This window comes from Panthera pardus, unplaced genomic scaffold (genome assembly GCF_024362965.1).
Source record: "Panthera pardus isolate Hobbes unplaced genomic scaffold, ASM2436296v1 HiC_scaffold_24, whole genome shotgun sequence".
NCBI lineage: Eukaryota > Metazoa > Chordata > Mammalia > Carnivora > Felidae > Panthera > Panthera pardus.
In genome coordinates, this window is record NW_026526810.1 from 74,112,980 (window position 1) to 74,133,893 (window position 20,914).

Below are 20,914 nucleotides of genomic sequence, written 5' to 3' on the forward strand. Positions count from 1 at the left end.
GATCCTTTGTTTCAATGGCATGTGTGTAATTGGGTTTAATTTTGTACCAAGTCTGAGAATCTTTTATAGTTAATCTTACTCCATTTATATTTATTTTTGTAAGTTTCAGTTTGCTTTTTTTCTTGTTTCCTATTTTTATTCTACATTAGTAGGGAAAAAAAGGGTAAGAAAGAAAAATGAAGGAACTGTTAGTGTGCCACTTATTTTTGTCATTAAATATATATTGAACCTCTATTTTACTTTATTATCTTTTTTACCTTTCCTAATAGTCTATCATAATATTTTGTCATGCATTAGCACAATTACATGATCTCTTATCTTTTCCCCTTATCTTTTAGAGTATGTTGAAGCTTTTGGTTCTGGCCTATTATCTAGTTATTTTTACATTTTGTAGCTTTAGCCACAGAATTGTAGGTAATGTTTGGTTATTATATAGCCACACCACTGTAACTTAGAATTAGTTCTGTGTGTTTAACTATATACAGTGTTCATTCTTTTTTCCATAACACAAATTCTTCACATATAAGTTCTTTATTATCAGTGCTATTCATCATGTGTTTTAAGATTTTTCAGGAGTTTGTGCTGTAATTTAAATACTAATTATTACATACTTGAGAACTTTAAAAAAGGTTCTTGTTGGTTGTTACGCACATCTGATTTGGCATACTAGCTAAGTAAAGAATTCTTGACAATCTTTTTCCTGTTAACATTCCTATAGGTGAATCTTCTGACTTCTAGTTTTCCTGAGAACTTTAAAGCTAGCCTGATGTTTTCCCTGTACTGTTGGTTCTTGATTTCTTCTGTCTGGATGTTAAGATTCTTTGAAGCTTACTGACTTGAATATGATATATCTGTAACTTGATGGTTCATTCCTATTTTTTTATCGTTGTTATTACATGATGAGATCATTTAATTTAATCTACATTGGTGTTCATTATTTCAGAAGAGATCTCAAATCCCTTTGTACTTTCTTTTTTACAGGCACTATACTAGATCTTTGGAGTATGTTGATGAACAGAGCAGATAAAAACCCCTGCCCTTGTTTGGAGCTGAAATTGTAGCAGGGGGGCACCAAAAGATATAATAATAATATAATAAAAATACATGAGTAAAATATGTAGTGTTGTGAGTAGAAACAGCAGTATAAGGGATTGGGAATACTGGGCAGGAGCTAGAAGACAGGCATTAAAATTACAGTTTTTAATACAGTGTAGGTAGAGGTAGGCCTCATTGAGATGGTAAAGGGAACAGCCAGTATAAGAGTCCTAGGTCAGGAGCATGCCTGATTTATTAAAACACCAAGTTAGCCATGTGGATGGAGGAAGGGAGTAAGTGATGAAGAAAGTAGAGGGAAATGAAGTCAGATTATAAGAGACCAAGTTCAAGGCATGCAGATTTGTATATGGCTTTATAGGCTGCTGTTTGTGTAGCCACTATCATTCTGGCTGCTTTGTTGAGAATGGTCTGAGAGGATGGTGATAGGACCAGGGGGAATGGATTGAAGCAGTTGATCTAGATGTGCGAAGTGATAGCTCTAAGAAATAGTTAGATTCTATATCTAATACATGTGCTTGACAGTTGGAAGTAGAGTATGAGAGAAAAAGAGGGATCAAGGCTAAGACCAAGATTTTTATAGCCTGAGCTACTGAAAGGTTGGAATTGTCAGTATCTGAGGGATAAGGCTGCATTTGGGGAACATTTTAAAGAAATCAGAAGTTTAGTTTTGTACATTTTTTTAATGTTTGTTTATTTTTGAGAGAGTGAGCATGCGCACATGGGAGAGGGGCAGAGAGAACAGGGTGCAGAGGATCCAAAGCAGGCTCCATGCTGACAGCAGAACTCCAAATTGGAGCTCAAACTCACAAACCATGAGATGGTCACCTGAGCTGAAGTCAGATGTTTAACTGACTGAGCCACCCTGGTGCTTCTAGTTGTGCACATATGAAGAATGATCTGTCTCTTTGAAATTCAAGTGAAGATGTCCAGTAGAATGTTTCAGATGAGTCCAGAGTTCAGGAGAAAGGGCTGAGCTGGAAGTATTTGGGTTATCAGCAATTGGATGACAGTATGAAGATGGTCAGGGACTGAGGCCTGGGATATTCACAGCATTACAAGGCTGGCTAAGAGGGATCAGCAGAGGAGACAATTAAGGGGAGAGTGAGTGAGGTCATACAGGTGGTGTTCTGAAAGTCCAGTGAAGAGAGTGACTGCTGAAAGGTCAAAGAAGGTGAGAGTTGGGAACTAACTGTTGCAAAACAAAACCTTGATAAGAACAGGTTTATGGAGTAATGAGGGTGATAGACTAATTTGAGTACATAAAAGAGGGAATGAAAGAGGAATTGGAGACCTCTAGTCTATATGACTTCTGCAGAGTTTGTCTGTAAGAGAAAATGGCATTATGGGGCAAATAGGAGAAGATGATTGAGACTTTTTAATGTGAAAGAAGGGGTGCCTTGGTAGCTCCTTCAGTTGGGCATCAACTTAGCTCAGGTCATTATGTCATAGTTCATGGGTTTAAGCCTCGCATGGGGCTCTGTGCTGACAACTCAGAGCCTGGAGCTTGTTTTGAATTCTGTGACTTTCTCTCTGTCCCTCCCCTGCCCTCTCTCTTTCTCTCAAAAATAAATAAACATTAAAAAATAAAATAAAATACAGTGGAAGCAAGAGTAGTTTTTGGAGTGTGTCGTAGGAGTGATACAGTAGATGAGGGATCTCTGATGATGTTTTTCACTTTATTCTGATATTTTCAATTGAATCTTCACTAAAGAGGTTTTCATTTCTTTAATTGGTTTTTTTTCTTCAGTTTCTTTACATTTTGCTTCCTCTTGTCTCATTTTCTTGATGTGTTTTTTTGTTTTTTTGTTTGTTTTCCTCCCAAGAATCCCATCTTAAGAGAGTAGAGAAGACCAGATATTCTTGTTTCCTGGGTTCATTCTTTGAAAGCCAAGTTAACTGCTTTTTGCTATTTTTTTTCTTTGGTTGGTTGTTTACAAATGAAGCAGTTGAGGCATTATGTTTTTTAAGTGTTATTAATTACAGTAGTTATTTGACAGTGTTGCTTATTAGATGCCCTTCTTTGTTGTGTTGCTGATCTTCGTGAAGCGGGAGCACAGCTCCTGGAAGAAGCTATTTATATACCGTTTCCTGGTCCTGTTTTCTTATACTAATGATAGTTTTTAATATCTGCTGGACATTTGATTGATAACATTGTTTACATTATTTGTGAATGGGATATTTATTTTATTGCAGACATTCATTTGTAGCAGACATGACATGAGATTTGCCTAAGTGGCCAGAAAAAAAAGATGGTGGGCATTTGCATTTAAGCAGAAATGAGGATATGTGTGACTGTAGTATGAATTAAAAATTGGGTTATCGTGAATTAGATGTTTTCCTGCTGGCGTAATTATTTAATTAGGGCTGCCATTTCTGACAATGCTTCTTTAATAACTGTGGAAATAAATTAGCAAATAACCATACTCCTCTTTTTTTTCCTTGCATTTCAGAGAATCTTGATGGCATTTTTTTATAGCAATTGTAATCATCTAACCTTAGTTTAACTTAAAACATTCGTTTTTGAATTGGTATAAATTTATCGCTATAGATCAGCAACTCTTAACCAAGGGGTGTATATCAGAATTATGTAAAGTTTTTCAAAATTCACGTTTTAAAAGAAAACCTTGAATTCTGACGATTAAGAACTATCTCTATTAGAAAAAAGGAATCGTGTATATTTTTATTTATCATAAAAGCTAACACAGGAATGTCTAATCCAAAACTTTTTCTGCATAGAATTTTCTTTTATATCCATGTCAGTTAGTAGAAAAATTAGTAAAATCACAGAACTTTTTACTCTTTTTTCCTCCTAATGTATATGAATTAAAACTTGAGCTGTCAGGGCAGTTCTGTGTTAGTCAATTATCCCTTTAGAGTTTGCCAGAAATTCCATGCTGTAAGACATTTAGCCTTTCATTACCTTAGAGTACTATCCCTGAATCTTGGTATAACTACAGAATTAAATAATTTGCCCTTGAAATTTTACAGACCTTGGGGGATATTCCCTGAGCGTAAGCCACAGAATCAATCTACGTTACTTTGCTTCCTGTCTTCACCCTCCCAATTTCAGTCAAGTATTCAGTGCTTACTAGATGAAGTTTACACTTCATTTTTTCCTCCTTTGTTATGATTCCAAGGATAAGGGGTGGAATATTTTTAGAGTCATCTGAAAGTTTAGATTGATTCCTAAAGGGCAGTATTAAAAAGAGGATTTCTTAAGAATTGACTGGAACATTTAGGACCAACCAACTTACTTTTCTACAACTGTGTTCTTTAAGTGGCAAAGATGTATTAAGATCTTTGTATCACTTCATTCCTGTTGCTCCTACCATAGGCTAGGCATTGCTGTTTTCATTAATCTACCTAAGTATAATCTTTTTCATTGTTGTGTTAACTCTTTAAAGAAAATACATTCATCTTTGCCTCAGTTTTCAGTTTTCTAATCAAATTTTGCAGCTGATAGTTTGCAGGCTAGAAAGTGCCTAATGCTCCTGAGAAAGAGGACTCTGCCACTATCCTATCTCAGTTTTGAAATTAGAGTGTCTTCATTTCCACTTCCTTGCATAATGTTCTGCTTTGGTGGTGGTGGGAGTGGAAGGATTATTTAAGGAGTAAGGATCTACACTACTGGTGGGTTTAGGTCTTGACCCAGATCAAACACTCCACTGCTTTCTTGGCAATATCCTAGATACCTAGTTATATTGTATATGATTTGTACACACCAGGTTTGTATATAATCCCTATCACCATTGTGATATAGTACATGTGGATTTAGACATTGGGTTTCGTGAGCTCTGGAAGTTTGCTAGGTGGAACAGCCTAAAATTGAAATGAAGAAAGGACTTAGTTAATTATTTAAGATAGCCAGAGACTTGGAAGAATACATTGGGGGATCCATCCAAAGGAGAGACTCCTGCAGGAGGAATGGGAAATTAAGATGAGGAGTATTGCTTTAGGGATAGAAAGCTCTCTCTCCCCTTTTCTGATAAGAAATGTTATGTTTTTATCCTATTTATAAGTCAGTAATGATACTTATGACAAATTTGAATAGATCTATGATTTATAACAGAAAATAAAAGTTCGTAGGTAAACTAAAAAGGGAACAAGGGCTGTCAATAGAAGTGCTCTGACATCTTTGAATTTCTGAAAATTTACTTATCTTCGTATATTTTAGAGATTCTCAATGGGGGATACATAATAGAATTATCTTTGGAGATGCCTATAGTATCCTACTCCAGAAAAACTGACTCAGAATCTCCTCAGCAATTCTAAACCTCGATAGGTTTTTCAGATGTTCACTTCTTGGTTAAGAACCCATTTTCTCCCAGTGCTGTATTGAAGTTAAACTCTAAAAATCAGTATTTCATTTTGTTTTTACTATTGTGAAAATGTTTTATCAGTTACTTAAGAAAACATTTTAACATTTAAGATATAGTCAGTACATGGGAAGAAAATGGGAAAATGAGAAAAGATAAATGATGGGACTAAAAGTCATGAAGTTACATAGCTTCATTGTATAATCAATAATTAAAGTTATATTATGTTTTTATAAATATACCTATATGCAAAAAACTGACTTGGACCTGCCCTAAAGACCAAATAGAGTTAGTAAACCACACCTAAACTGAATTGAGCATTGCTCACTTTGAGCTTTTCCTTTGAGTTGGTATTGAAAAATGACCTTTTCTAATTTCCCTACCTATCCAGTTTCCTATTATTTTCCAGAGGGAACATTTTTTTCTAGTCATATTTCCTCTGTTCACTTTTTGTCTCTTTCCATTGCTCAGGTTGATGCTTCTGGCAGAATTTAACTGAGTCCCATATTGATGGTCATTTAAGTTGGATGTGGCTTTTAAATAAATCTTTTGATATCAAATGTGTATTTACATTGCTTAATACTCATGCTATTTTGAAGGAAATTTTAACAGTTTTAACTTGAATATGTTTTCTTATAGCAGAAAAAGAAAACTAAGAACTTCAATCCACCAACACGTAGAAATTGGGAGAGTAATTACTTTGGGATGCCCCTCCAGGATCTGGTGACAGCTGAGAAGCCCATACCACTATTTGTTGAAAAATGTGTGGAATTTATTGAAGATACAGGTAGGATAGAAGTATCACTGCAGAGATTTAATTTAAAATTTCACTTTTGCTATACCAACAGTTTGTCAAATGTTCATGATTTATAAAAGCTAAGTTTTGAAACAGATGTGTAGTTCTCATTAGGATTGATTGTGTTGAGTGTTCACTCTAGACATAACTATCTGATATTTTCAGAAAACTTTGTTCTTAGCCATTAATGCTTTTGTTGGATTTCTCTCTAATAAATGTTAAACTTCTCTCTAAAATGTTAAACTTCGCTTATCTGGAATTTAGAATAAGTTGGTGATTAAATTATGCTACTATTTAATCATAGTTACAATTTAAACAGATAATTTGAAAGTTTTGAATATTTTTTAAGTCTAGTACTATTTTTATTACCCATTTTACATATGAATATTTTAAATTTCATAGCAGTATTTATAAACGTATGAAAGACTGCTGATTTGAGATGTTACCATTTATTTGTTAGCAGCACTAGCTCTATGTGGTTTATATGCTGTATTTTTAAATATTTTTTGAGAGACACAGAGAGAGAGAGAATGGGAGTGGGGAGGGTCAGGGAGAGAGGGGGACAGAAGATCTGAAGCGGGTTCTGCGCTGACCCCAGCAAGCCAGATGCAGGGCTTGAACTCAGGAGGGACTGTAGAGATCAAGACCTGAGCTGAAGTCAGGTGTGTGCAGATATCCTCGCTATTTTATTTTTTTGTTTTTGTTTTTAATTTTTTTATATCCTCACTATTTTAAAAACAAGCCTGTGTTACGTTTACTTTGCCCAATGTAAACTATTAGCTGAGGGTTGGAGTAGTCTAAAGTTGAGGAATAAAGGTAGAATATTACCATGTTTATTTGTATTTAAAGTGAACATAAGTTAATCATGAAACCTCAGTAATTGACTGGAGTATAAAATTGGATGGTTTGAAAACATGAACTAATCCCATCTTAGCTTTATTTGTTCTTAATGATCTTCTTTGATAAATAAGCATTGTTTAAAGACAAAACTAGGATGTCTGACCTATCTAAAATGTCAGGCTCATTTTTACTTCAGTGTATATTTTAGCCTTTTTAGTCTGATTATTAGCTAAGTTCTATATTAATTGGGTTGTCTGGTGAGAAATGCTGACTTCCTGTTGTAAAAAAGAAGTGGAATATGGGGCATTAACTGTTATCCACTAGTGTTAGAGTTGAAATAGCCTGTAATCTTCTCCCTTCTTTTAATAAGTGTTAATTTATAGAGCATACATTTGGATATACTCTTAATCATTTGTGTTTTCCTTCAACAAAGTGTAGCTTTAGCCATATTTCTTATCTATATTTGTATCCATCTTTAGTATAATAGAAATGTAAAGATTCTTAGAATATTAGCTTTCTGCTCTGAACTTAAAGAATTCTTATTTGCTCTAATAATATAGTTAGGCTTTATGGAAATAACTGAGAAATTAGGAAATATTTTTCTTTAGTAACTAGAAAATAATAAAGTAATAGTCTTTTGTACATTTATTTTTATAATTAAAAATTCTCATTTCTTGAATATCTTCATGGTAATTGAGTGATTTGGTTTGAGGAAAATGAACGAGTTCCAAGTGTAAGATAAAATGAAACTCTATCCCATATTTTAGCATAATTTGAATTATTTCATTTAACTGGCAGATAATTTATATATTTAAGTGCTTTGTTAGAAGTATACTGAGGTGGGGCTCCTCGGTGGCTCACTTGGTTGAGCATATGACTCTTGGTTTCGACTCAGGTCACGATCTCACAGGTTTGTGAGCTCAAGCCCCACATAGGGCTCTGCGCTGACAGTGTGCAGCCTGCTTAGGATTCTCTCTTTCTCTCTCCCTCTCTCCCTCTCTCCCTCTCTCCCTCTCTCCCTCTCTCCCTCTCTCCCTCTCCCCCTCTCTCCCCCTCTCTCCCTCTCTCCTTCTGTCTCTCCCCCACTTGCACACTGCTCTTTCTCTCCCTAAATCAGTAAACAAACATTAAAAAAATAAAAAGTATACTGAGGTACTGTAAGATCACGAGAATAGTTATATAGAAGTTTCAAGTCCACTTCTTTTGTGTTGTTGGTGGTGGTAGTTCTAATTGATTTTACTGAATAATGCTGATCAGTTTTAGAAATTCTCAGTTGTTTGAATTCAGTATCAAATTCTCAATATGCACTGTGGCGCAACCATCTTCTGTTGAAGGTTCAACTTAATGTAAATATATATCAGATACTTACTGTTTAAAAGTTGAACTTGATTATAGATCTTTAGGCATAGTAATATAAATGAGCAGTACTTTTATTGTTATAATTAAGTCTTGTTTAAAGAACTAAACTTTTTAAACAATCTTGAAGAAGCTATTACAGTAGTTTTAAAATTCAATTTTATTGATATAATTTATGTACAGTAAAATTCATCAATTTTAATAGAATGGTGAGTTTTGATAACTCTGTAGTCATTTAAGCACCACCACAATCAAGATACAGAACATTCTCATCACCCCAAAAATCATCCAGTGTATTATCATTAAGTATGGTGTTAGCTGTTGGGTTTTTCATAGATGCTCTTTATCAGGTTCAGAAGTTCCCTTTTCTTGTGTCCAAAATCGATGTTGATTTTGTTGTGATTTTTCTTCATTTGTTGAGGTGATCATATGGTTCTTTTAAAAGTCTGTTTAATGGTAAATTATATTAATTGATCTCCAAATGTTAAAAACTTGCGTCCTTGAGATAAACGCAACTTGGTTATAATGTTTTGTCTTTTTTATATGTCACTGGAGTTAGTTTGCTAAAATGTTGTTAAGGATTTCTGCTTCCTGAGGGATATTGGTCTATGGTTTTCTTGAAGTGTCTTTGTCTGGTTTTGGTATCAGAGTAATAAAATGGACACCACAGACTTGAATCTATTTTCTAAAAAGTTTGTACAAAATTGGTAATATTTCTTTCTTAAATTTGATATAATTCACCAGTGAAACTGTTTGGACCTGGATTTTTATTTCTGAAGAGGTTTTTGACTGTGGATTAAAATTTTTTTTAATGTTTATTTTGACAGAGGTCACACATGTGTGCAAGTTGGGGGAGGGGCAAAGAGAGAGAGAATCTCAAGCTGGCCCTACACTCTCAGTGCAGAGCCCACATGGGGCTTGACTCATGATCAGGTCATGATGAGATCCAAGACCTGAGCTAGAATCAAAAGTGGAATACTTAATCAACTGAGCCACCCAGGCACCCCTGGATTAAATTTTTTAAATAGATACAGGGATGTACAGATTTTTTATTTCTTCTTGATTTTCAAGGAGTTTGTCCATTTCATCCAGGGTGACAGAAGATTGTTTATAACATTCCTTATCAGTGTTTTAATGCCTGTAGCATCTGTAGTGATGGCTTCTCTTTTGATTTTGTATTACTAATTTGCGTTTTTTTCCCCCCTCGTATTAGAGATTTGTCAATGTTACTGATCTTTTCAAAGAGCCAGCTTTTGGTTTTATTGATTTTTTTTTTCCTTTTGTCTATTTTTTAATTGAGTGAATTCTGCTTTTAATTCCCTTTTTCAGCTTTCATTTGACTTCTTTTTAGTGTCTTGAAGTAGAAGCCTAGATTAATGATTTTGACCAATCTTATTTACTATAATATTTTCTGTTAAACATTTTCCTCTAAGCTTGTTTTAACTGCATGCCACAAATTTTGATGTTCACATTTGCATTCAGTTTCAAATACTTTGTAGTTTTCCTTTTGATTTTTTTTTTAAATTTAACTCATTGGTTATCTTATAAGTATTTTATTTCTAAATATTTTCCAGGTATTTTTCTGTTACTCATTTTTAGTTTAATTCTCTTGCAGTTGGAAAACAGCAGTTTGATTTCACTGTAAATTTACTGAGATTGCTTTATGACCCAGAATATAATCTGTGTATGGTGGGACCTTGAGTAGAATGTTCATTAAGATTTCAGGTGAAGGGTTCTGTAAATGCAAGTTAAGATGCAAGTCACATTCTTTGAGAGTACCGGTCAAGTCTTATATATCCTTAGTGATGTTTTTGTTGTTGTTGACTTGTTTTTTTTAATTACTTAAAGAATACTAATGAAATCTGTAGTTGTGATTATATAGGTCTTTCTCCTTTCAGTTCTCTTAGGTTTTGCTTCATGTGTTTTGAAATTCTTTTAGTTAGGGCTATGTCTCTTTATGAACTGAGCTGTTATTATTATAAAGCACTCTCTTTATGCTTCATAATACTCCTTGTGAAGTCTACTTTGTGTAATATTAATATAGCCAATGGTATTTTCCTTGAGTAATGTTTGTGTAGTGTATCTTTTCCATCCTTTTAGCCTATTTGTATCTTTATATTAGTGATGTACTAGTATTTGAAATATGTATCTTTAAACACAGTTCATTATCAAATATTACACCACTATCATTTATAATTTAAGAACCTTGTAACAGTATATTTAACCTTCTGATCCCTTTTTCTTTTGTTACACATTTTAATTATATATTTTTTCTTTTTTTCTTTTTTTTTAAATTCCAGTAGTTAACATACAGTGTTATATTAGTTTCAGGTGTACAATATAGTGATTGAGCCATTCCAGAAATCACCCCATGCTCTTCATGACAAGTGCACTACTTAATCCCCATCACTTATTTCACCCATCCCCCTACCTACTTCCCCTCTGGTAACCATCAATTTGTTTTCAATAGTGAAGAGCTTGTTTTGGGGCATTTGGGTGGCTCTGTTGGTTGTGTCCAACTCTTGATTTTGGCTCAGGTCTTGATCTCCCAGTTTTTGTGAGTTTGAGCCCCAGGTCAGGCTCTGCTGATGGTGCAGAGCCTGCTTGGGATTCTCCCTCTCTCTGCTCTTCCCCTGCTTCTGCTCTCTCTCTCTCTCTTTAAATGAATGAATGAATGAATGAATGAGCAAGCTTCAAAGAGAGAGTGTGTTTCTTGGTTTATCTCTCTTTCTTTTTTTCCTTTGCTTGTTTGTTTTCTTTCTTAAGTTCCACCTATGAGTGAAATCATGGAATTTGTCTTTCTCTGACTTATTTTGCCTAGGATTTTACTCTCTAGCTCCATTCATGCATTACAAATGGCAAGGTTTCATTATGACTTAATATTCAATTGTATATATATACCACTTCTTTGTCCATTCATCTGTCACTGGAGACTTGCACTGCTTCCATAATTTTGCTGTTGTAGATAATGCTGCAATAAACATAGGAGTATATATATCCCTTTGAATTTGTGTTTTTGTATTTCTTGGGTTAAGTACCTGGTAGTGCGATTGCTAGATTATAGGGTAGTTATATTTTTAACTTTTCAAGGAGCCTCCATACTGTTTTCTAGAGTGGCTGGATCACTTTGCATTCCACCAACAATGCACAAAGGGTTCCTTTTGCTCTGCATACTCCCCAACACTTGTTGTTTCTTGTGTTACTGATTTTAGCCATTCTCACAGGTGTGAAGTGATACCTCATTATAGTTTTGATTTGCATTTCCCTGATGGTAAGCGATGATGAACTTCTTTTCATGTGTGTGTTGGCCATCTGTATGTCTTTGGAGAAATAAATGTCTGTTCATTTCTTCTGCCCATTTTTTAAATGGATTATTTGGTATTTTGGGGTGTTGAGTTGTATAAGTTCTTCATATATTTTAGATACTAAGCCTTTATTGGATATGTCATTTGCAAATTTCTGCTCCCATTCTGTAGGTTGCCTTTTAGTTTTATTGACTGTTTCCTTTGCTGTCTAGAAGCTTTTTATTTTGATGAAATCCCAATTTTTGCTCTTATTTTTCTTGCCGCAGGAGACATATCTAAAAAAGTGTTGCTGTAGCTGATGTCAGAGATGTTATTATTGCCTGTGCTCTCTTCCAGAATTTTTATGGCTTCAGGTCTCACATTTAGATGTTTAATCCCTTTTAAGTTTATTTTTGTGCATGGTATGAGAAAGTGGTCCAATTTCATTCTTCTGCATATAGCTGATCAGTTTTCCCAGCTCCATTGGTTGAAGAGACTATTTTTCCTATTGGATATTCTTTCCTCCTTTGTTGAAGATTAATTGACCATATGATTGGTTTATTTCTGGATTTTCTGTTCTGTTCCATTGCTCTATAATTCTACAGTATGTTTTAAACATCACAATATATATTTATAATTTTTGTTTTGAAGAGATAATTGTTATTTTTAAAAGATATTTTCTTTCAAAAGAAAGAAAATATTACAGTATAAATCTTTTTATTTAACAGCTTTACTGAAATATTCATATATTCTATAGTTCACCCATTTAAAACGTACAGTCCAGGGGTGCCTGAGTGGCTCAGGTGGTTAAGCATCCGACTTCTGCTCAGGTCATGATCTCACGGTTCATGAGTTCCAGCCCCACATTGGGCTCTGTGCTGACAGCTCAGAGCCTGGAGCCTGCTTCAGATTCTGTGTCTCCCCTATTTCTGCCCCTCTCCCACTCACACAAGTGCACGCATGCTTGCGCTCTCTCTCTCAAAAGTAAGTATTTAAAGAATTAATAAAAAAAGTGATCTGCAACGTTTCAATGCAGCCATTTACCGTTTTAAATACATACATACATACCTACATAAATAAAATGTACAATTCATTGATGTTTTAGTACACAGAATTATGCAACTATCAGTGCAACCCATTTTAGAGCATTTTCATTACCCTAAAAAAGAGCCACATACCTATTTAGCCATCACTTCCTATTGTCCATACCCACCCACCCTTAACTTTCTGTCTTTTATTGATTTAACTGTACTGGTCTTTTTGTGACTGGCTTCTTTTAATATAATATTTTCAAGGCTCATCCATATCATAACATCCAGTAATACTTAAATTTTATTGCTCAATAATTTTCCATTGGTGAGCATTTGGGTTGTTTATTCTTTCTGAATATTGCTGCTGTGAACATTCCTCTGTTAAGTTTTTGTGTGGACATGTTTTTCACGTGAGTATATATCTAGACATGGATTTGCTAGATAATATGGTAAGTCTGTGTTTAACTTTTTGAGAAACTACCACTGTCATACAAACTAGCTATATCATTTCACATTCACACCAATAATATATGAGTTCCAATTTCTCCACATCTTTGCTAATACTTATTTTCCTCTTTTTTGATTATAACCACCCTAGTGAATATGAAGTGATATCTCATATGGTTTTCATTTGCATTTCCCTGGTGACAAATGATGTTATGCATATTTTCAAGTGTTTATTTTCATATCTTTGCATATCTTCTTTGGAGAAATATCTATTTAGATCTTTTGCCCCTTTTTAAATAGAATTGTTTATCTTACTGTTAAGGGCTCTTTATATATTCTGGATACAAGTTGCATTGAAGTATGAGTTGCAAAAAATATTTTCCCAAAAACACATTCCTTGATGGTATCTTTTGAAGCACAAAAGTCAAAAATTTTGATGAGGCCCAATTTTTTTTTTTTTTTTTAATGTTTGTTTAAGGGCTCCTGCAGTGGCTCTGTCGGTTGAGCATCCAACTTCAGCTGAGGCCATTATCTCGTGGTTTGTGAGTTTGAGCCCCTCATTGGGCTCTCTCCTGTGAGCGCAGAGCCTGTGTCGGATCCTCTGTCCACCTCTCTCTCTCTCTCTCTCTCTCTCTCTCACTCTCTCTCTCTCTCTCTCTCTGTACTTCCCCTGCTTGCGCTCCTCTCTTCTCTCAAATAAATAAAATTTAAAAATAAAAACAAAGTGTTTATTTTTGATAGAGCACAGGTGGGGGAGGGGCAGAGAGAGGGACAGAAGATCCAAAGCAGACTGCGCTGACAGTGTGAGCCCTAGGAGGGACTTGAACTCAAACCACAAGATCATGGCCTAAACTGAAGTCAGATGTTCAACTGACGGAGCCACCCAGGTGCCCCATGATGAAACCCAATTTTTTATGATTTTGTCACTGTTAATGGTATGATGTCTAAGAAGGTTTTCCTCAGTCCAAGATTACAGAGATTTTTATTCCTGTATATTCTAAGAATTTTATTTGCTAGTGCTCTTACATTTAGGTCTGTGATTCATTTTGAGTTTATTTTTGTCTGGTAAAAGAAAAGGTCCAGCTTGATTCTTTTGCACTCAGATCTCCATTATCCAAGCACCATTTATTGGATTTTCTTGTCATTCTTTTTGAAAATCAGTTGACCATAAATGTGAATATTTCTGGGCTTCTCCTTATAGTTCACTCATCTATATGGTTATCCATATATGCTGGTATCTCTCTGTTTTCATTGCTGTAGCTTTGTAGGCAAGTATTGAAATCAAGAAATATTGAGTCCTCCCACTTTGTTCTTCTAAGTATACAGTTATAGGCTAATGGATTTTTTTTCTTTTCATTCAGCTTTCTAAAGACTGTTCATTGTCTTTTTCATGATCTCTAACAGTTTGCTATTATTCTTTTCTGTGTTCCTCTGTGTGTGATGTGTTCTCCTTTCTCCTAAAACTCACAGATGCTTTTAAGGTTATTCTCTTTTTTTAAAAAACAATTTTATTTAAAATGTTCCTTAACATGTGCTTTTTTTAAAAAAGAAAATACTTCTACTTGAGGTTTCTGGACCTCCTTGGATCCTCTTGGTTTGAAATTTTGAAATTTGTAAAATTTTAGGCCAATGTTTATTGAGATATCTTTTTTTTGTTGTCTTACTCCCCCTACTTCTGCTCTGGACTCTCAACTACATGTATGTTAAACCTTTTAAAATTTTCCCACAGCTAACTAAAAGCTGTTTGTTAAGCCTTTTTTTCTTTCTGTGTTTCATTTAGACTGTATATCTATTGTTTTGTCTTCTAGTTTATTGATTTTTTTTCTGTATAGTCAAATCTAGAAGTTCCATTTAAGTCTGTTTTTACTGTGTGTCATTTTTCTACCCATCATGTTGGTGGGGTTTTTTTTGTTTTTTGTTTTTGTTTTTTTTTCAGCTTTGAGTATACTTAAAAAAATTAGGGATGCCTGGATGTCTCAATGGGTTAAGTGCCCAACTTCAGCTTAGGTCATGATCTCACAGTTTGTGAGTTCGAGCCCTGTGTCGGGTTCTGTGTTTACAGCTCAGAGCCTGGAGCCTGCTTCGGGTTCTGTGTTTCCTTATCTCTCTCTGCCCCTCCCCTGCTAGCACTCTGTCTCTCTGTCTCTCAAATAAACATTAAAAGAAGTTTTGTTTTTTGTTTTTAATTTATAATAATTGTTTTAAGGTCCTTGTTTTACTACTCTTCCGTATTTCATTTCTGGATCTATTTTTTTTTTTTTTTCTGTTGGTTTTTTTCTTGATTATGAGTAGCTATTCTTGGTAGTTTTGGTTTGATAACAGATATTTTGAATCTTACATTATTGGGTGGTGAGTTTTCTAAATGTTCTTTTTAAAGAGTGTTTAAATTGTTTTGTCATGTGTTAAGTATTTGTGAATCAGTTTGACAATTTCTAGGCTCATATATGTAAGTTTGTTTTGGTGAATCCAGAACAGCTTTTATTCTATTGTTTATTTAGATCTACAATAAGGTGAGAACTTGACCCTATATCCTGTATATTAAAGGTCTTCTGAGAATGGAACTTGAACTATTCTCTGCCCCATCCCCAGGAAATTTCCTTTCCTACATTTGGAGTATTCAACCAAAGATTTTCTGCACGTATCTGAGGGTCTTTCTCTGTGTATCTCAGCTTCTTTTTTGGTACTCTACCCCTTAAATTTTGGCCTTCTCATCCTTCTTGAACTCCTGTCTCCTGTCTTCTCAACTCTGGTAGACCATTGTGCTCTGTTGTGATTCTACCTTTCTGTATGTTATCTAAAAGCTTTTTGCAGGCACTAAGTTGGATTATTCAGACAGTTTAACTTATTAGCTGTTTTTTCCCCCCACAGATCACTGTTTTGAACTGCCTGTGTCTCAGTGTATGAAAACTTGTTTTATGTAATTTTTCCAGTTTAGTTCTTTGCTGAAGTAGAGCAGTTTGCATAGTAGTTAAGACCTTCATGGTGGAATCAGATGTTTCTATAACAGTTTTTTGATAGTACTGTATAAGTTGTGTTAAGGTCTAGTTGAGAATGACCCTTGAAGTATGAGTGTAAGTTGAAAGTAGACAAAAGTATGTGGAGGAGAGAGATTAAAAAGAAAGGGAATGATAGACTTCTCTCAGGGATTAGTATGATAACCTGATAGATAATGAGGTTGAAAGATAACTCAGAAGTGCCCCTCATATTGCAGGTAGGGCAACTGTAGGTGTATCATTAATGAAAACAGAAATTGTAGGATGAAGAGTAGAAATGATATTTTGATAATGGATTCATATTATGTACATGTTAAATCTTCAGGTGCCTGTGGATAATCCATTTAAAAGCCCCAAGACTCCATTGGCTGTGTGGCTATGGATCTTTGGAAATGGTTTAATCTTAAGATTTTGGCAATTGTCATTGTATAGATATTAATGTAAGTTATGTGTAAGCTATGAAATTCAGGGTGAACATACAGAGTAAGAAGAAAAGTTCAGCACAAATAAGCTGTACAAAAGAATGGAGCTCTAAAACCCCAGAGAGAAGAAAAATTTTAATAAAGAAGCATCGTTATTAACATTGAATATAAAGTCAGGCGACTTAGAATGATACTTTTTAAAACATTTTTGTTGAGGTAAAATTCATATGACACAAAATTAACCATGTAAAAATATACAGTTCAGTGACATGTAGTGCATGTACAGTGTTGTGCAACCACCTCCTTATCTAGTTTCAAAGATTTTTATCACCCTAAAGGAAACTATACCCATTAAGTAGTTACTCCTTTCCCTATTCTTAATTGGGCCCAGGCTGGCATCCCACCTACCTGTTTTCTGTCTCTTTGGATTGACTTACTCTGAATATTTCATACAAATGGGATCCAATATGTGACTTTTTGTCTGTCTTCTGTTACTTTGCATAGTGTTCATTTATGTTGTAGCATTTCTCATTGTATGGATATACCACATTTTGTTTATCCATTGATAAGTTGGTCGACATTTAGTTTGTTCCACCAGTTAGCATTTGTAAATACCGCTGCTGTAAATATCCATATACAAACATTTGTTTGAGTGCCTGGTTTCACTTATGTTGGGTACATACCAAGGAGTGGAATGTTGAGTCCTGTGGTAATTCTTTATCTTTCTGCATTAGCTGTCAAATTATTTTCTACAGTGGATTCACCATTTTACATTTCCACAAGCAATGCACAAGAGTTCAAATTTGTCCACATCCTTGGCAAATGGGAAAGGCAAAATAAGGTTATCAGCAGGAGGAGGTGCACTGATAAAGCAGGAAATTCAAAAACTATAAAATGTAGGAAAAATCCACAAAGTCTCTAATAGGAATGCCTCAACAGTTTCTGAAGGTAGCACACTTTCAAAACCAGAGAAAATTTTCATTAAAATACCATTTTAAAGGAGGAGATGAAAAAGAAAAAAAGGGGGGGGGAGGAGGAAATGCTTAGAAATCTGCTGTGAGTCAGGAAAACATGGCAGACTTAGCCTTAGTTGTGCTTTTGGTTAGCCAATGAGATTCTCTAAATATTGGTCTGAAAATTGTGTTTTATTGCACACATCAGTGATGTGTGAAATAATTGAAGTGTATGAGTCTTTGTTTTATTGCTGAGGTGAATATAACTGTATTAACTAAAAGCCTTTTTATTTAAACTTCAGCATTCCTACTTGCTGTTTGGAAGAACTCCCATTTTTTCATCACTTGAACATTTTTTCACAAACATTGTTACCCTGTGTCTTCTCTCCTCTTTTGACTTGCCTGCATTTCTGAGTCCATTTTTAAGTTCATTTGCTTGCATACTTCCTCAGCCCCCACCATGTTACTCACTTGTCAAAACCTCAACTTTGGTTAAACTAACCCCCTGCTTACTCTGTCTTGGACCAGCAAGTGGGTTATGGCTATGGATAAACATAAACCATGTGTTTCACTTTAAGTATATAAATGCACATCTGAAGAAATCCTACAATTCCTTAGTTTGTTCTCCTAAAGGATTATTTCTTCTTCAATAACTATTTTGTCTTCATTTTTTTCCTCATACTTTGGAACATATTTAGATCTTCACAAATGTTACAAGGATAGTATGGCTAAACATTCATATACCTTTCACACTTATTTTTGTCACATTTCTTTCTTTCTTTTTTTTTTTCGTCAAATCATTTCAGTAAGTTATGAGAGATTATCACACTTCACTCTTAATGAATCTTTTAGTGCGTATCTCCCAAGAGCTAGGACATTTTCCCCACATAACCACAAGTGTCACCTTCAGGAAATTTAACATTGATAAAATTTCCTCTGTTGTCCCATATATTATATATACATATATATATCCCATTATATTTGGTCGTGTGTGTGTGTGCATATATTATATATATACATATATATACATTTATATATACATATATATGTATATATATGTGTATATATATATGTGTGTGTGTGTGTGTGTGTGTGTGTGTATAATAGGATATTACCTCCTAAGAGCTTTTTGTTCTTTCAGTTCAGATCAAGTCAGGAAGTTCCCTAGACTTGTGTGTGTGTTTTCATGACACCTTTTTTGAAGATGTTAAGCCTATTTTTATAGATTGTTCCTAAATTTTAATGCCTGTTCAGATTTAATTTAAAACATTTTTTGGCTACATAGGGCTGATGTATCCTTCCTAACACATCATTCTAGGAGACCCATGATGTCGGTTCCTAAAGGACTTTTTATGTTGCTTTTGAAATTCTAGGCTTTCAGGGCACCTGGGTGGCTCATTCTGTTGGTGAAATCAAGACGGAGCCCTGCGTTGGGCTCCACACTGACAGCAAAGAGCCTGCTTGGGATTCTTTCCCCTCCCCCATTTGTGCATTCATGTTCTCAAAAATAAATAAACTTTTTAAAAATGGAAGTCTAGGCTTTTATTAACCTCAATAGTGTTGAAGAAATGCTAAAAGTTGGTATCATTGACATCTGAATTTAATGATTCAAGTGTGACCTGTTTATTTTTGATCTAGCGAGGAGGAATTATAAGTTAGTAGTCCCTTAAAGAGTTTCTTTAGTTTTAGTATGTTGTATCTAGCAGAAACTCCTTGAGTCTCCAAACATTCAATATTGGCATTTATCCTTGAGATTTTCTGGTATATTAATACTACTTTTTATGGTTTATGGCTCTGGAATATATTTTTATCTGTTAGCTGGAACTTTGTCTTCTTGAAGTAGCTAGTCATTGGGCCTTAGAGTAATGCTTTGTTGTTGTTGGTTTTTATACCGTAGCCATTAGATAATAATCTTGATGTGAGTAAGGACCCTGAGCTCGTAAAACCCATGGCTGTGGTACATATAATTAAGTCCTTACTTAATGTTTAAACAGTTTTTTCATATTAACTGAGTATTTGTCCTTGTGACATTAGTTACACATGAAAAATATTTTAGTCTTTATTTTCTAAGCTACAATTAGTGTTTGTTGTTTTTCCCTACAAAGAATGCATGATAAGTGCAAAAGATGAGAAAATGGAGGCATTTGTGCTACAGTGAGATTTCTTAATATAAATATGTATCACCTGAATAATTTGCATTATGCTGAACCCCCCCACTAAGTTATAATATCCTGAAAACACGAGTTTTGCATTGTAATAATAACATCAAGATGATACACAGTGTGCAAGATGTTCTCTGGTTTTTCTGTGGAGACTATTCTTAGGTGAAAGCTATTTCAAATGCTTTATATGTATAGTAAATTTTTAGTATTCTATAAAATAACTTGTTCATTTAATTTTCATACCTCTATGAATTGTGTGTATAGTTACTGTATCTAGAGGTGGAAACAGGTTTTACAGAGGTGGAAACAGGCTCAGAGAAATTAATTAATGCATATGAGGTCACACAATTGGATTCTAGCTCCACTTAAAATTACTGCTTACAAGTGACTTTTGATAATCAGAGTGGTTTTTTTATTGTTAAGGAAAGGAATTATCTCTTTTCATTATAGCCAGAAAAAAAGTACAAATAAGTCCAAAAAAACCTGAAAAAAACACTTGTAATTTTATGATCATGAGATAAGTTTTATTTTTGTACATATTTTTACAATATATAATACACTTTTAAATATACTGTAGCTTTTTCAAAAGGGGATAATTAAACAAGGTTTTGTAATATTTTTTTAATGTTTATTTTTGAGAGAAAGAGAGAGACAGTGCACGAGTGGGGGAGGGGCAAAGGGGGAGAGGGAGACACAGAATCTGAAGCAGGCTCCAGGCTCTGAACTGTCAGCACAGAGCCCAGCATGGGGCTGGAACTCATAAACCGTGAGATCATGACCTGAGCCGAAGTCAGATCCTTAACCAACTGAGCCACCCCAAGCACCCCTGTAATGTTTTTAGTACACAAGCAACATCATTCCATGCAATAAGATAGTTGTCTCTGGAATTAACTTTTTATGACCTGTCATATTCTAACATCTTGATAATCATAGTTTGTTCAGTTATCCTATATTTCTGAATTAAGTCTCCACAAACATTCACTATTGGCAGTTATTCTTTTATATATACATGTTTATATGCTTGTATTTCTGGGCTGCTGTTGTTGTTTTTTCAGAAAAAAATGTTAAGACCCAATTTTTCTATGTGCAACCCCTAATGGTAGAAAGTATGTAACATAAAATAAATGGGGAGATAATATATTGAATGTGACAAACTAATTACTGTAACTTGTCTAATGTGTGGCCTTGAGAAAGTCATTTCGCTCTTCAAAGCTTGTTTCCTTTGACATTAAGGCCTCTAGTCAGTTATGTTGAACAT

At 34.5% G+C, this 20,914-nt stretch overlaps 1 protein-coding gene across 4 annotated transcripts in view; it reads left to right on the forward strand.

Annotated features, from left to right (window-relative positions):
- ARHGAP5 (Rho GTPase activating protein 5) overlaps positions 1–20,914 on the forward strand; it is a 78,614-nt gene that overhangs the window by 34,669 nt on the left and 23,031 nt on the right. For 3 of the 4 annotated variants that reach the window (XR_008417169.1, XM_053889335.1, XM_019428097.2), the window contains exon 3: positions 6,012–6,159. Coding sequence is in view for 3 of the 4 variants with exons in the window: in XM_053889335.1 (XP_053745310.1) it covers positions 6,012–6,159 (148 nt within the window). In the remaining variant the exon portion in view is untranslated. The remainder of the gene's footprint in view (positions 1–6,011; positions 6,160–20,914) is intronic. The other variant, XM_019428098.2, reaches the window with a different exon arrangement.